The sequence below is a fragment of the Acanthochromis polyacanthus genome, chromosome 1, assembly GCF_021347895.1.
Source record: "Acanthochromis polyacanthus isolate Apoly-LR-REF ecotype Palm Island chromosome 1, KAUST_Apoly_ChrSc, whole genome shotgun sequence".
NCBI classification, from domain to species: Eukaryota; Metazoa; Chordata; class Actinopteri; family Pomacentridae; genus Acanthochromis; species Acanthochromis polyacanthus.
This window is the reverse complement of record NC_067113.1, coordinates 44616948-44630023: the sequence shown is the minus strand read 5'-3', so window position 1 is coordinate 44630023 and position 13076 is coordinate 44616948. Positions and strand designations below refer to the sequence as shown.

Here is a 13076-nt window from a genome sequence, read left to right as displayed (position 1 = left end):
TTAAATTTCAAAGTATTTCAATGAGTGCCATTTAAAAGGTTAAAAACAAGCATTTCTCTATTCAGAGGTAACCAAATCCACTTCAAGACCTCTAAATCTCACTAATTTACCTGTTATATACTGCACTGTGGGCTTAATCCATGCTGGAACCATTCTTGGCACCCTTAATGGCGACAACAAAACTCCTGGAAGTCGCTCCCAGCCAAGAAACAAACAAGATATAATGTATTAAGTGCTCTGGTAGGCAGAGTTGCCAACGGACAGCTGTTTCCACCTGTTTTTGAGCCTTTGTGCCAAGCTGAGCTTAACCAGCTGCCGGCTATAGCTTTCTATTCAACTCACGGATGAACAGAAGAGAGGTATCTATCCTCTCTGTGAGAAAGTGAATAAGCATCTTTCCCCCCCAAACTGCTCCATTAACATTTGGACATTAGTTCATTTGTGCTGAGAAATTATTCTCTGAGGGAACATAAGCAAGGGAAAGATCTACAAGGCTCATTAACGGGCTTTATTGTGTGAAATAGGCCATCTCAGAGGCAACGTTTGTGTGTATTTAGGTGAGCAGGACAGCTATAGTAAAGATGTTCTTTTCTGATTGATGGTCTAAATCTGTAGAGATGACATAATGATGCATACAGCATCAGATAGCATTGAATGATGCTGGATTTAATGCCAAATCTGGTGCAATTTACTAAGATTAATACATATCCATGACTGGCAAGTATAATAGATGCCATTTATTAATGATAATTTTTGCAAAACAACTTTTTTTAGACATCTGTAGCTGTCAAACTAAAGATTAATTAACCTGCATTTTAATATTAATTTAAGAATCGACATTTGGACAAATCTTCATTATGTTTCCGTGTCAAAAATCTACATTTCTAAATCAAATGAGAGGATAAATCCTCACAGATGTTTTGCTCCTGTGACATTTTTACTCACTGTGGGCTTATTTTTCACCACATTATTATATTATAAGTCCTGCACCTTTTATAGAAACTGGACAACCATAGCCACAAGTAGAGAGGACTAAAAAATTAATTTTGTGCAAAATGAAGAAGTTAGAATGCCATAAATCGCTAAAAAAGAAACAAGAAAGTTGAATTTCTTTGATCAATTATTTTACACAAATTTTAAAAAATGGAATAAATGTGTGCACATATCATTTTTCAAAGTGCTTACGAGTGTTGCTGGCACCGCTTTGTGGTATTTTGTGTATACACAGCCTGCAGCTCAACCCAGTTCAGCTGAAAAGTCCCTGAATTTTTTGTTCTATTATTTTTGGTCATAGCTAAGTCAATCATGGCTTTGTAGTTCTGCTGAAAGCCGTATATTTTTTTGGTTATTACAGAATATGTTTATTGCAAACCAAATTGATTTTTGGCTATTTTTAAAAAAAAATAAAACAGCTTGATTTTACCTAAATGAATTCACCTGAAAAAAACAAAAAGAAAAGTCATGCGTGATTAGTTCAAAGACAGTCAGAAAGTTGGAACTTTAATGATAATAATAATAATTATTATTTTACAGTTTTACAGTGTCATTTTTGGCAACTTTTTCAAAGATAACAATCCTTTTAAAACCACTGGTGGGTTTTGAGGTCCAGCTGGTTAGTGTGCAAACTCTTCATATTGGGTAAAAGCCAAAATGGAATATCTATGATCATATTTAATATCATTAAAGCAATGAAACAACACTAAGTCAGCCTGTTGAGAGTTGAAGCTGTGTGTGTGCAGCAGAAACAGCAGGTGTTTGAATGGTGCAGCACATTTGCTCCTCAGGTCTGCTCTCTGTCTCACATGGTTTCTCTTTCTGTCTCTCCGTCCTCCTCTCTTCATCTCTTGCTCTTACTCACCCTTCCACTGCAGCAGGTAGTCTGTGGTTTCGTGCGAATAGCCCGAGGAGCTCGCCAAAAGGCTCTCTGCTGTCACTTTAACAGCTGTTCCACTCATCGATTATACCCAGAGATGAGTGTATGCGAGTGTGTGGAGGTGATTACAAACTGACAGACTTTGGGGTTTTCAATTATTGAAGCAAATTTGGACACTTGTGCTGGAAAGACTTTGATTTGAACGAGTATGTGCACTTAATATCGGTGTGCTGAGCTGTTTTTTTTTTCCTTTCCCTGGTTGTGTTTTACTCATTTTTTGGCCCTACAGCAGCTCCATGTTCACCTCTTGTCTCTGTGTCTTCAACAGGCTCTCCTGAAGATGTGACTTGCAGATTACATGCTCCACTCCTGAACTAGACTTCGACAACTTGACTGCCACATTTCGACACTATTTTTGCCCATTTTTTTGGACTCTTTCTTCTGGATTATGATTCTCTCATGGGGCTCGGCTAGTTCCATCCCCGGGGTCCTCCACCCCTCCTTCGTTGTCCAGTAGGACGGCCTAAATTTCAATCTTTTGGCTTTGGAATACCTTCCCGAGCTTCGTCTAACATCACCTTAGGGTCTTGTTTGCCACCAATCATGGAGCCACAGTGGATCCTAGCTGCCTACCACCGGTCTCCCTCCGTCATCTTCCTCCTCGTGGCCACTTCCTACACTTGGCTCCTTCCCATCACCTCCCCTCAGCGGATCCCCACCGACCCCCAGGCGGCTCCGGAATATGCTCACTCCATCCGGCTGGATGGCGACATCATCCTCGGCGGATTATTCCCGGTGCACTCGAGGGGGGACCGCGGCACGCCATGCGGCGAGCTGAAAAAGGAGAAGGGCATCCATCGCTTGGAGGCCATGATGTTCGCCATCGACCTGATTAACAAGGACCCCGAACTGCTGCCCAACATCACACTGGGGGCCCGGATCTTGGATACCTGCTCCAGGGACACGTACGCTCTGGAGCAGTCCCTCACGTTCGTGCAGGCCTTAATCGAGAGGGACGGCTCGGACGTCCGCTGCGCTAACGGGGACCCTCCGATGTTCACCAAGCCGGATAAAATCGTAGGGGTGATTGGAGCCGCCGCCAGCTCGGTGTCCATCATGGTGGCCAACATCCTGCGCCTCTTTAAGGTAAGATGACATCAAAATGTGCTCACTTCCGGTGGAATTTCCACCAGCAGCGGCGATCGGAGAACTTTCCCAGCCTGTGCATTTGCCTTCCGAAGCTTAAAATGTGATTTTTACCTCGTGTTCGCATACGTGTGTGTGTTGAGATGTGTCAAGATGTGTCAAGTGATGCTTGTAAGAAAGGGCTTTGTGTGTGTGCATGTGTTTGTGCCTCGCAGCTTAGATCATCCCTGGCTTGTGGTTGAGCCAAATAAAAATGGCTGCCAAACACGGGTATCAATTACTGCTGAAATCTGTCAACAGCCACTTCATTCGCTGCAGCGTACGCTTCTGTTGTGTGTGTGTGTGTGTTGCCTGCTAGGATGCCGCTTTGTGTTGCTGTGTTTTCTAGTACATGTGTGGGCTTAATTGAGCATCCTTATGGGTGCTCATGTGCACGCCGTGTGACAGTGTGTCGGCTCATGTTGTGCAGAAGCTCTCCTGTCTGTGTTCGATTGTGTCTCTCTGGGTGTGTATGTGTGCGTGTCGGCAAGCGGGCTCGTGTGTTGTCATCATTAGCCGCACGGGGCTGATGGGTAGCCGTATGATTATGAAATATGAGTCCTGTAATGACGCCCATGGCATTTCACATCCACATCTATCCCACGCTCTTTCACAGGCCACACATTCTGGAGCTACCTTCCTTCAAGAATCCATACATGTGTGTCTGTGTGTGTGTGTGCGCGCACAGGATTGGGAGAGCTTTTGAACGCACTTGTTAACAACCAGCTCGTGCTTTGAATGGAAGATTTGCATATTAAACAACAACAACAACTAAACATGATTTATGCCAGGATGTGTCACAGCAACAGCACTCGAACAGACCAGCTTTCCGCCTCATTCTCATTTGCCTAATACGATTTAGTGCATTGTGTGCGTCTGTGTGCACATGCTTGTACATACGTGTGCATTGTAAGACGGCATAATATAGCTTCTTTGTGTGTGTTTGTGCGTCTATCGAAGCATAGCGGCATGTTTGGTTAAGTGTGATTGTTTATGAGCGGGTGGGAGTCTTCAGTATTTAGTATCTGCAAGTGTGTGTGTGTGTGTGTGTGTGTGTGTGTGTGAGAGAGAGAGAGAGAGAGAGAGAGAGAGATCATATCAACCACAGGCCCTTGGCAATGGTGTTGTATGACACAAGGCTGTCTTTCTCTGCATGCTTTAACATAAATAATGCAGCATGCATCACAGTCTGAAAATAGTATGGAGGACACACACACACACACACACACACACACACACACACACACACACATGAACACACACAAAGATGCCGCAATAAACATATGTCTTTTTTAAATGGGCTAATCTGACAGTGCCAATCACAGCTAGTCGCCCACTCAACACAAGGGGCTCAGGAAGCAAACGCAGCCAAGCCTGAGTGTGTTTGTGTGTCTTTTAATCTAGCAGCAGACAAAAGAGATTCAAACAACAGATTGTGTGAAAATTTCCAAATCCTCCAAAAAAAGAAAAGAAGAAAACACCATTTTTTTTTTATGTGCTTAGCAGCAGGGGGAGCCGCTCGCTGACAATCACAGCTGAGAGACATCAAGTTGAACAAAAGTTGCCGGTGTCTCTTTTGTTACCCGGCCCTCTTTTTGAAGATTATCTCTAAACCGTTTCTGCACTGTGGGGATGACACGGCGTGGTGAGAAGGGGATGACATGAGATATAATAAGATGAAACTTTGTTAATCCTCGCGGGGAAAGCTGGCCTTCGCAGCGGCACACTGCAGAGGGAGAAGGGGTTTAGCAGAACAGACAAACTGGGGGTCATCGAAACACATTAAGCTGAAAATTGACTGCATTAAAAGAAAATTATGGAGAGATAGTTACGCTTTATTACGGCGTGGGTCTTAGTTTCTCAGTTTTGGACATCTTTTCTATCAGTTATGATAATCGGCGGGGTAATTGTTGAGTCCAGCAAGACTGAAAACGGGGTTCATGTTATTAATTAAGTTGCATACAAACTACAGTAACTGACAGTTTCTGAGAGGTTGAGCGATGATTAACCATCTGAACCTCAAGCAGTTGCTCAGTGTGTTTTGCTCCTTTCGTATTTTTCTCTACAATCTAAAGTCCCATACCTCCATGGAAACAACAGAGAGAAGCCCAAAATGTTGTTTGTGCAGCGTGACAAAGTTACGATGCCATAAATCTTGAAAAAGGAAACAAATGACCTTGAAATTCTTTAATTACTCCAATGTTTTGCCAACACTGGGAAACTGAAGGATGTAAATTCTTTAGTATTTGTAAAACATTTAGCATTTACATATTTAATTTGTTGCCAAATAACCTCTAATCTGCTCTGAGTATACACAACCTGCAGCGCAACCAAAAAAACCCAGAATTCTAGCTGTGTCACTTATGGCCGTTTGGTTGTGCCATAAAATGAAATTTTTATTGAATCTGGTAAGAACAAATGATTTATTTTTGGTGACTTTTTCGAGACTTGTAGAATAACAATGATTCTGATAAAATATCAAATTTTAAGTTTAAAATTTCCCAACAAAAAGGCACGTCACACAGACATAGTTCAAAGACCGTCATAAAGTTGAAAATCTGATGATTCTTTCTGTTTTTATGTTTCTGTCTCTGACTAATGGTGCCATTTTGTTGATTTTGGAAAAAAATAATAAAGCAAAACATGCCTTTCAGATATGCCAGCAGGCTTTAGGCTTCAGAGGGTTTTCTGAATAGGAAAGCTTAAGATCTAATTTCTTCTTTCACATTTGTGTTTAAACTCATTGTTTTATGTAAATTATCATCTAGTTTTATTCCCCCATGGCTGTGAATTACACGAGGACAACAATCAGTCAACTTGTGAGCAACTTTAATCAGAGGTAAAGCCCAAAATATGGGTCATAATTCCTCATTCCACAGAAAACTGTTTACATGGCAAGTGCACCACAGCGGCTCGTGTAATAATTTTACCCAAGCTGTCTTTTGTTCCGGTTTTGTTGATTTGCTTTCCTGCCAGATCAGATATTTGCTACAGGTTCATTTAAAACATATTATGCTTTAAGGAATGCTTCCAGGTCCTGAAATATTAATAGTTATTTTTAATCAAAATATGTCATCTCTGCAGCATGTATGGATGTGTGAAACAGCACCTGTAACTCCGTTTGCTCGGCCAAACTTGGTTTTCAGCGTTGCGTTGTTTGTTTCATCTATGGGGAGATGAATTAATGAGGTGCTATTGATTTTTATGATGAAGACCAGATAGGTGCAGCTCTGGGGTTTGACAAATTGCAGGTTTAACATGGAGGGCACATAAACAGGAGCCCGAACATCCTCTCCATTGCCGAGCTGCACTTGGTTCCTCCTCTCATCGATAAACCCAGCCAGTGTAATATGTTTTGTCTCTTCTCTCATTTTGTGTCTTTATTTTTCACTGTAGCGTTCATGCTGCAGGAGCTAACTGCTTCATTCCGGGTTATTGATCGTGTTTGTGCATGGATGGTAATTACAGCAGTATTATGGATCAGTGGACCCCTGAGACGACTGGTCACCTCTCGAACCTCCTTGAGGCTAACCTTGGCTAGAGCGAACTTCCAGGTTTGCAGTGAAAAACACAACGCTTCTTTCTGCAAAAGCAGGACTCCCGTGCGTCACTGCTATCACTAATGTACTGCCTCTGTGTGGCTCCGTCTGCTGTGTTACCAGGAAACCTCGACAATGAAGTGAAAGGCGCATTTCGCTCAGTGACACCCGCCCGCTGTGTGTCAAGAAAATGAAATTCAATTCATAAATTGATAAGTGGTGGCTGTCCCCCTGGTGAGAGCAGGAAAAATGACTTTGCCTCAGGGAATTTAGGAAGCACACATCACACACACACTCTGGAGAATCCTCACCCTTCATTCAATCAGCTGCAGTTCCGGTTGATTCTGCTCGAAGCCTTCAAACGCATGCAAACACACACGCTCTTGTTGCCTTTGAGGAGACAACTTATTGTCTCTGGTGGTGGTTTTGATGATGTTCTGACACCAAGGCCAAGATCAAGTCTTTCCCACGGTCTGCCACACAGCTTCTCCTGCATCCAGCTGTGCTTTTATTTGGGCCTGGTGTGGGTTTTTTCTACTAAAGGGTTTGCATCTCAGCATAATATGTTGTACATATGTGCATGCATGCATCTATATGTATGTATGAGGGGGGACTGTTGCGCATAAACCTTCCTATTGCTTCAATAATTCAGCTTCCTCTCCCGTCTCTCTGGGGAATTTACTGCTGCACTGTGTGATATCTCTGATATATTCATTTGCTCGTCTATTACCATCATTTGCTCGTCTATTACCACCACCATGATTGCTTTCCTGACGCCCTACCGTTGTTTGACTGTAGAATTGTGTGCCATACATTACGTGGCGTCTTCAATCCCAAGAGGAACCTGTGATCACAATAGATGCACATATGTAGCATCATTTCGTGTCTCCAAACCCACATCGCATGCTTTCTTATATGCAAATTGATCAGAGCAAATGTTTATTCAAGCTGCCACTATGTAAAAAGCCACACTATAACAATCTCCTTTTCAGCAATTACAAATCATTTTGGCATTCGGCTTTAGAAGGTTGACAGCAGCTGCATTAAAACGCAGTTAACAGCATTTCCTAATGGATTCTCAAGGTCAGGCGTAGTTTGGTCTGATCCCGCACACTCCTCGATGAAATAATGACAGGGCGAGACGGCGGAGAGTGTGAAAGAAGAGAGAGGGATTAGGACAGAGCGGAAAGGGTTTAATGAGAAATAAAGATTGGACAAAGACGCAGAAGGAAATAGACGGAGGAGTAAGAGATAAAAGGGAAAAAGCCCCAAAAAAAGACGGCGAGTAGGGGGAAACCGTGGCATCCTCTGGAGTGTAATGATGTGGTGTTGATTTCTTTCATGGAAGCATTATGCATTAAGAGGGTGACGATAATGAAGCCACAGAGCACACCGAACATCAAGCAGGGAAACTCATTAGGACGTGAGTGGGTCTCTGTTTTTTTCTGTTTTGGTGTCGACATGCGAACGTTGCTTCGCTCCAAATCATCTGTGCAGAGGAAACATCACGGTCGCCCCAGTCGGGCAGGACGCGATCAGCCAACCTCTACTAACGAAGGCAGACTTAATGAGCAAATGGTTAATGAAGGGAGACTTAATTGTCCTTCTGAAATTGTTTATCGCTTTCATTTGTTGAGTGTTACTTGGAGATGATTCATCAACGGGAGCTGTACTGTATGTAATGTGTGAACATGGGCTCAATTGGATATTTTGCAGCTGAATAGTTCAAATCCTTTGGCCTGGATTTGATAAAGGGGAAGCGGCAAAGAAATCCATCAATCTTTATTTAAACTACATTGAGACAGAAGCATGAGTGTCTGCAAGCTGTGATGGAGCTCAACCTGCTGCTATGTCACAAAGGATTTAACTGCAACCTAGAAACGGTGACTTAATGTGTGTCAAGTAAGCGGTCTGATGTGGAAAAAGTGCACATTTATAATTAATAACACTCATTTGAATCCGGCTTGCTGCAGTTCCTACAAACAACTGGAAGCAACAAACTAAACTTCAGATCCCATTATGTCAAAATCCAAATTACTGTCATAATTACTCTTTAATTTGGCCTGTTAAAGATTCATTTTTTGGGATATTTCATTTTGTAGTAGATGTGAAATTGCAGAGCATGTAGTCTGTGTCTTTTGTACTCCATGTGGGAATGCTTGGACTGATGTTATTGCTTCACACAATTCAAAGTACTTTGCTTGTGTGCAGCTCAGACTTGTGCACTGTTGAAAATGATATGGAAACACTACTAGGTCCGACTTGGTGCTCATTCAGACAAGAAGCCGACATGTCTAGATGAGATCAGAGAACCTATTCCCACCACTTAATTAAATACATTGTTGCAAAATTAAAAAAAAAAATCACTGAAGTTACAATCATTATTTTAATGGGTTTTTTTGTGACATAATGTTCTTTATTGCATTCACATAGTATTATGTGTAATTTAAACTCAAATTTCTGGAAGTTGATTAAAAACTTTAGCTTGATGACTTATTTTTTTCTTCAGAGGAAAGACTCCTACAAACAACTGGATGCAACAAACTAAACTTCAGCTAATGTTATGTTAAAATCTGGATTACATTTATCATTGCTCAGTCTCTTTCATCTGACCTGTTAAAGCTTTATTTTCAAGCATATTTCAATGTGTAATGGAAGTTAAATTGCAGAGCATGCAATCCATGTTTTCTGTGCTCGATGTCATGTTTTTGGACCAATGTTGGTGCTGATATGTGAAAAAGTGCTGCCAGGTCTGACTTAATTATACTGCTGTCATGACTTTTACAGAAAAGTGACCAGGGTGCTCATTCAGACATGAAGCCAACGTGTTTAAATGCCATCAAAATGATGGAAAGGAGTGCATGCCTGCTGTGTACTCTTAAAGTAATTAAGGAAACCTATCACTTCATTAAATGCATGGCTGAAAAATCAGTTTGGATAAGCTATTCAAGTTCAAGCATCATTTTAATGGGTTTTGTTGACATAATTGTGTTGTTAATTGCAGCAACATAAAATTATGGGTAATTTAAACTCGACTTTCTATGTCAGTTGATTAAAACTTAATTCATGTTGAAGTACCTTTTAATGACATCAGCTTAATGACTTAATTTTTCTTCAGAAGAAAGGCTCCTACTAACAACCGGAGACAACAAACTGAATCTTAGCTCCTGTTATGTCAAAATCCAGATCTTTTGTTATTGAGTCTCTTTAATCTGACCTGTTAAAGTTTTCTGTGATGTTTTTGGACTAATATTGATGCTGCAGTGTGGAAAAAGTCTTCCCCTAATGTCTCCCTGAACTCAAAAGACATCGCTTGAATGCTGTTCAGTTTCGTGCTGTGTATTGAAATAATCATGGAAATGCTACTAAGGTCTGACTTAGTAATCTTGCTCTTGTGGCTTTTACAGGAAAGTGACCAGGGTGCTCATTCAGACATGAAACTAGCATGTTTAGATGTCATCAGATTAATGGAAATGATATATAAGAAGAAATGGTGCACTCTTAAAAGTAATTAATGAAACCTATTCCTGTCACTTCATTAAATGCATGGCTGCAACATGGATTTAGATCAGCTATTTAAGTTGCAAACATTATTTTAATGGGTCTGGCTTACATAATAATGTTGGTAATTGCATCAGCTTAATAATATGTGCCTTTTAAACTCAAATGTCTGCATTAATTTATTTAAAACTAATCTCACATTAAGGTATCTTAATGGAATTGGCCTGATGGCTTCATTTTTCTTCACCGTGAGTTTACATGTTCAAGTCCCCTCCCATATCCTGATATGTCTGAACAATTTCAATTGGTTGAGACTGGTAATTAAAAATTACTTTCATTGTAGAGGAGAAGCTAATTCCTCTAACTCAATGCAGCTTGTTGGTCAAACGTAATTTCAGTAGAAGTTGTCACAACTCAAAAAGACTGGTGCATACAATGTTTTTTTGTTTGTTGAGTCGAAACACTAATTTCTAGAATGCTTTGCTGCAGGTTGCTGTAAAGAACCGTATAGTATGTGAAACACTTTTACACTACAGTTTGATACTAATATAAAGAGATGGTGATGCATAACAACCAGCTATTCCTTCCTACTTTTTCGTTCTCTTACTATTAACAGATGTGTTTTCTGACTTTTCAATCAGCGACCTTTACCAACAAGGATGACACAGAAGAAAAGAAAAGTAGATATCAGTTCAAACGTTCAAGAATGATATTATCCGACAAACCTTAAATGTGTTCTCTAAACTAACCCACGAAGCACTTTAACTAATCTACAACACATTCACACAGCATTCTAATGCGTGTCTATTTACTCGTACCATTTTCTCTTAGATGGGAAAGTAATTTAAAGTTTAATCAAGATCTCTGATGAGAAACAAAAGGTCATTAGAAATGTATTTAATGAAACTGCTGACTGTGTGTGTGTGTGTGTGTGTGTGTGTGTGTGTCTGTGTGTGTGTGTGTGTGTTAATGTGTGTATTTATTTGTGTCCGCTTGACCATGAATGTGCGTTCCCTTAGGAGAGAGGGGTTTCCTGTAAGGCATTAATTGAATGTGTGTGTGTGTGTGTGTGTGTGTGTGTGTGTGTGTGTGTGTGTGTGTGTGTGTGTGTGTGTGTGTGTGTGTGTGTGTGTGTGTGAGGCAGACTGAAAGAGTCAAATGGATTGAGTGTGTCTGTATTATCTGCATGTGTGTGCACTGGGGAGGACCGGTGTATAGAGTGCATTAAAGTGGAATGAGATTCTATCTGTCCTCCACCTTTCGTCAGGTTTGTGGGTGAACAGGATCCCAGATTAAGGGATAAGTGAAGTCATTACACACAGTCGCTGGTTTCACTACTAGAGCTGGACAATGCCGACCGGTTGGACTTGTCACTGCAGGAAAAGCACATTTGTAACGCCTTTCTCGCATTTTGACTTTTCTAATATTCTTTCATGGATGCCTCCTGTGGTTCACCTTAAAGAAATAGAACTATTAGTAATGTTTTGCTTTTCCGGCAAGTTAAAATGTCCGAAAGAAACTCCTGCGGGGTAACATTTCCTCTACTTTGATCCATAATATGAAGCTATCAGCAGTTGCAGTGTGATGTTTGGGCATCAACTCAATTTCTTATTTCGCATCTCCAGGCAAAATATTCCTGTGCAAGGAACCCCATGAGTGCTGCATGGTGGGATTCTGTGAGTTGCCAGTGATTACCACACAGTCAACGGTAAAAGCCCTATGGAGCACTGTGCCAGGAGGCGATGCCAGAGGGGGCAGGATGCACAATACCAAGACCCTGGCACACTTTCATGGAACACAGACATTTGTGGCATTAGTCACACCTCTGTTTGAGGAGACAAGATGTCCGCTGTGAGAAAGAGACACCGACTACAACAGAAACGGGACAAAAACTGCAAATAATTACTGAGTTAAAATGCTATACTGTGTTTTGGGGTGTTTGCATATCCTGTCGACAGCTGAATGCCGGTGATTACCATGCGAGCGGTGTGCCTCGCTCTGTGAAGAGAACCCTGTATTTCAAACGCTTGGATGAAATTCAACATGTCATCCCTGTGTGATTTCTGTTGTTACTTTGGTTCCCTGATGAAATGTTTTCAACATGCATGATTTCACCACTTGCTTCAGAAGACGGTGTTTTCTGCAGCGGAATGATGCTGCAGTAATGGATTCTCTCATTGGAAATAAATGAACTAGACAAGGAGAGAAAATGAGATTGGGGGAGGACACACACACACACACACACACACACACAGTGGAAGCTGGGTCTTAGATCTAAAGATTTGTACTCCAGTATAAAATATTCACACTTTCATGATGTAAACTTGATGCATGTGCTTTGTACACACATGGCTGCTGACGTGTGCACGCAGCAAGACTCACTGCAGATTGAAGTTATGTTTGAGTTATGTTAGAGTATGGAAGAGTTGGTATCCTAATGAAAATGTTTAAAGCTTTCAGTCATCATGCTGCACATATTTTATTACTCCAGTGTCTTCTTTCTAGCTGAAGCAGCCGAGGACTCAACAAGCTCATCAGGAAAGCTGTTCTGAGAGTGAAGTCTCGGATGGTGTCAGAGCGGAGGATACTGATGAAATCACTCAGTATTATGGACAATACCGCTCATCAGTGCAGCTTCAGACATAGACTGAGACCACTGAGGTGCAGCGCAAAATGCTGCAGGACATCTTTTCTTCCATCAAGCTGTAGAGCTCTTCCCCCATGTGCAGGAATGACAGATGAAACATCAGTGAACTAACACTGTGCAATGATATCAGTGTGATCTGCAATGCTGCTTTTCTCAGTAGTTTGTTCAGTCGGTTCCAGTATCGTGTGTAACATTTTATTTTTCAGGTGCAATATTTCATTAATTGTGTAATATCACTTCAGACCTTACAATTATTGCTAGTATTACTTCCTGCTTTTCTATCCTAGTGCTACTTTTCTACTTCTTTTATCTTTTCAGGTATCGCTTTTAT

General features: G+C 41.2%; 1 protein-coding gene across 4 annotated transcripts in view; it reads left to right on the top strand.

The window, feature by feature from the left end:
* The window catches only part of grm8a (glutamate receptor, metabotropic 8a), a 329262-nt gene that overhangs the window by 4327 nt on the left and 311859 nt on the right, over positions 1-13076 (top strand). For all 4 annotated transcript variants that reach the window (XM_051944844.1, XM_051944828.1, XM_051944847.1 and 1 more), the window contains one exon: positions 2202-3019. In XM_051944844.1, coding sequence (XP_051800804.1) covers positions 2477-3019 — 543 coding nt within the window. In that variant the 5' untranslated portion in view covers positions 2202-2476. The remainder of the gene's footprint in view (positions 1-2201; positions 3020-13076) is intronic.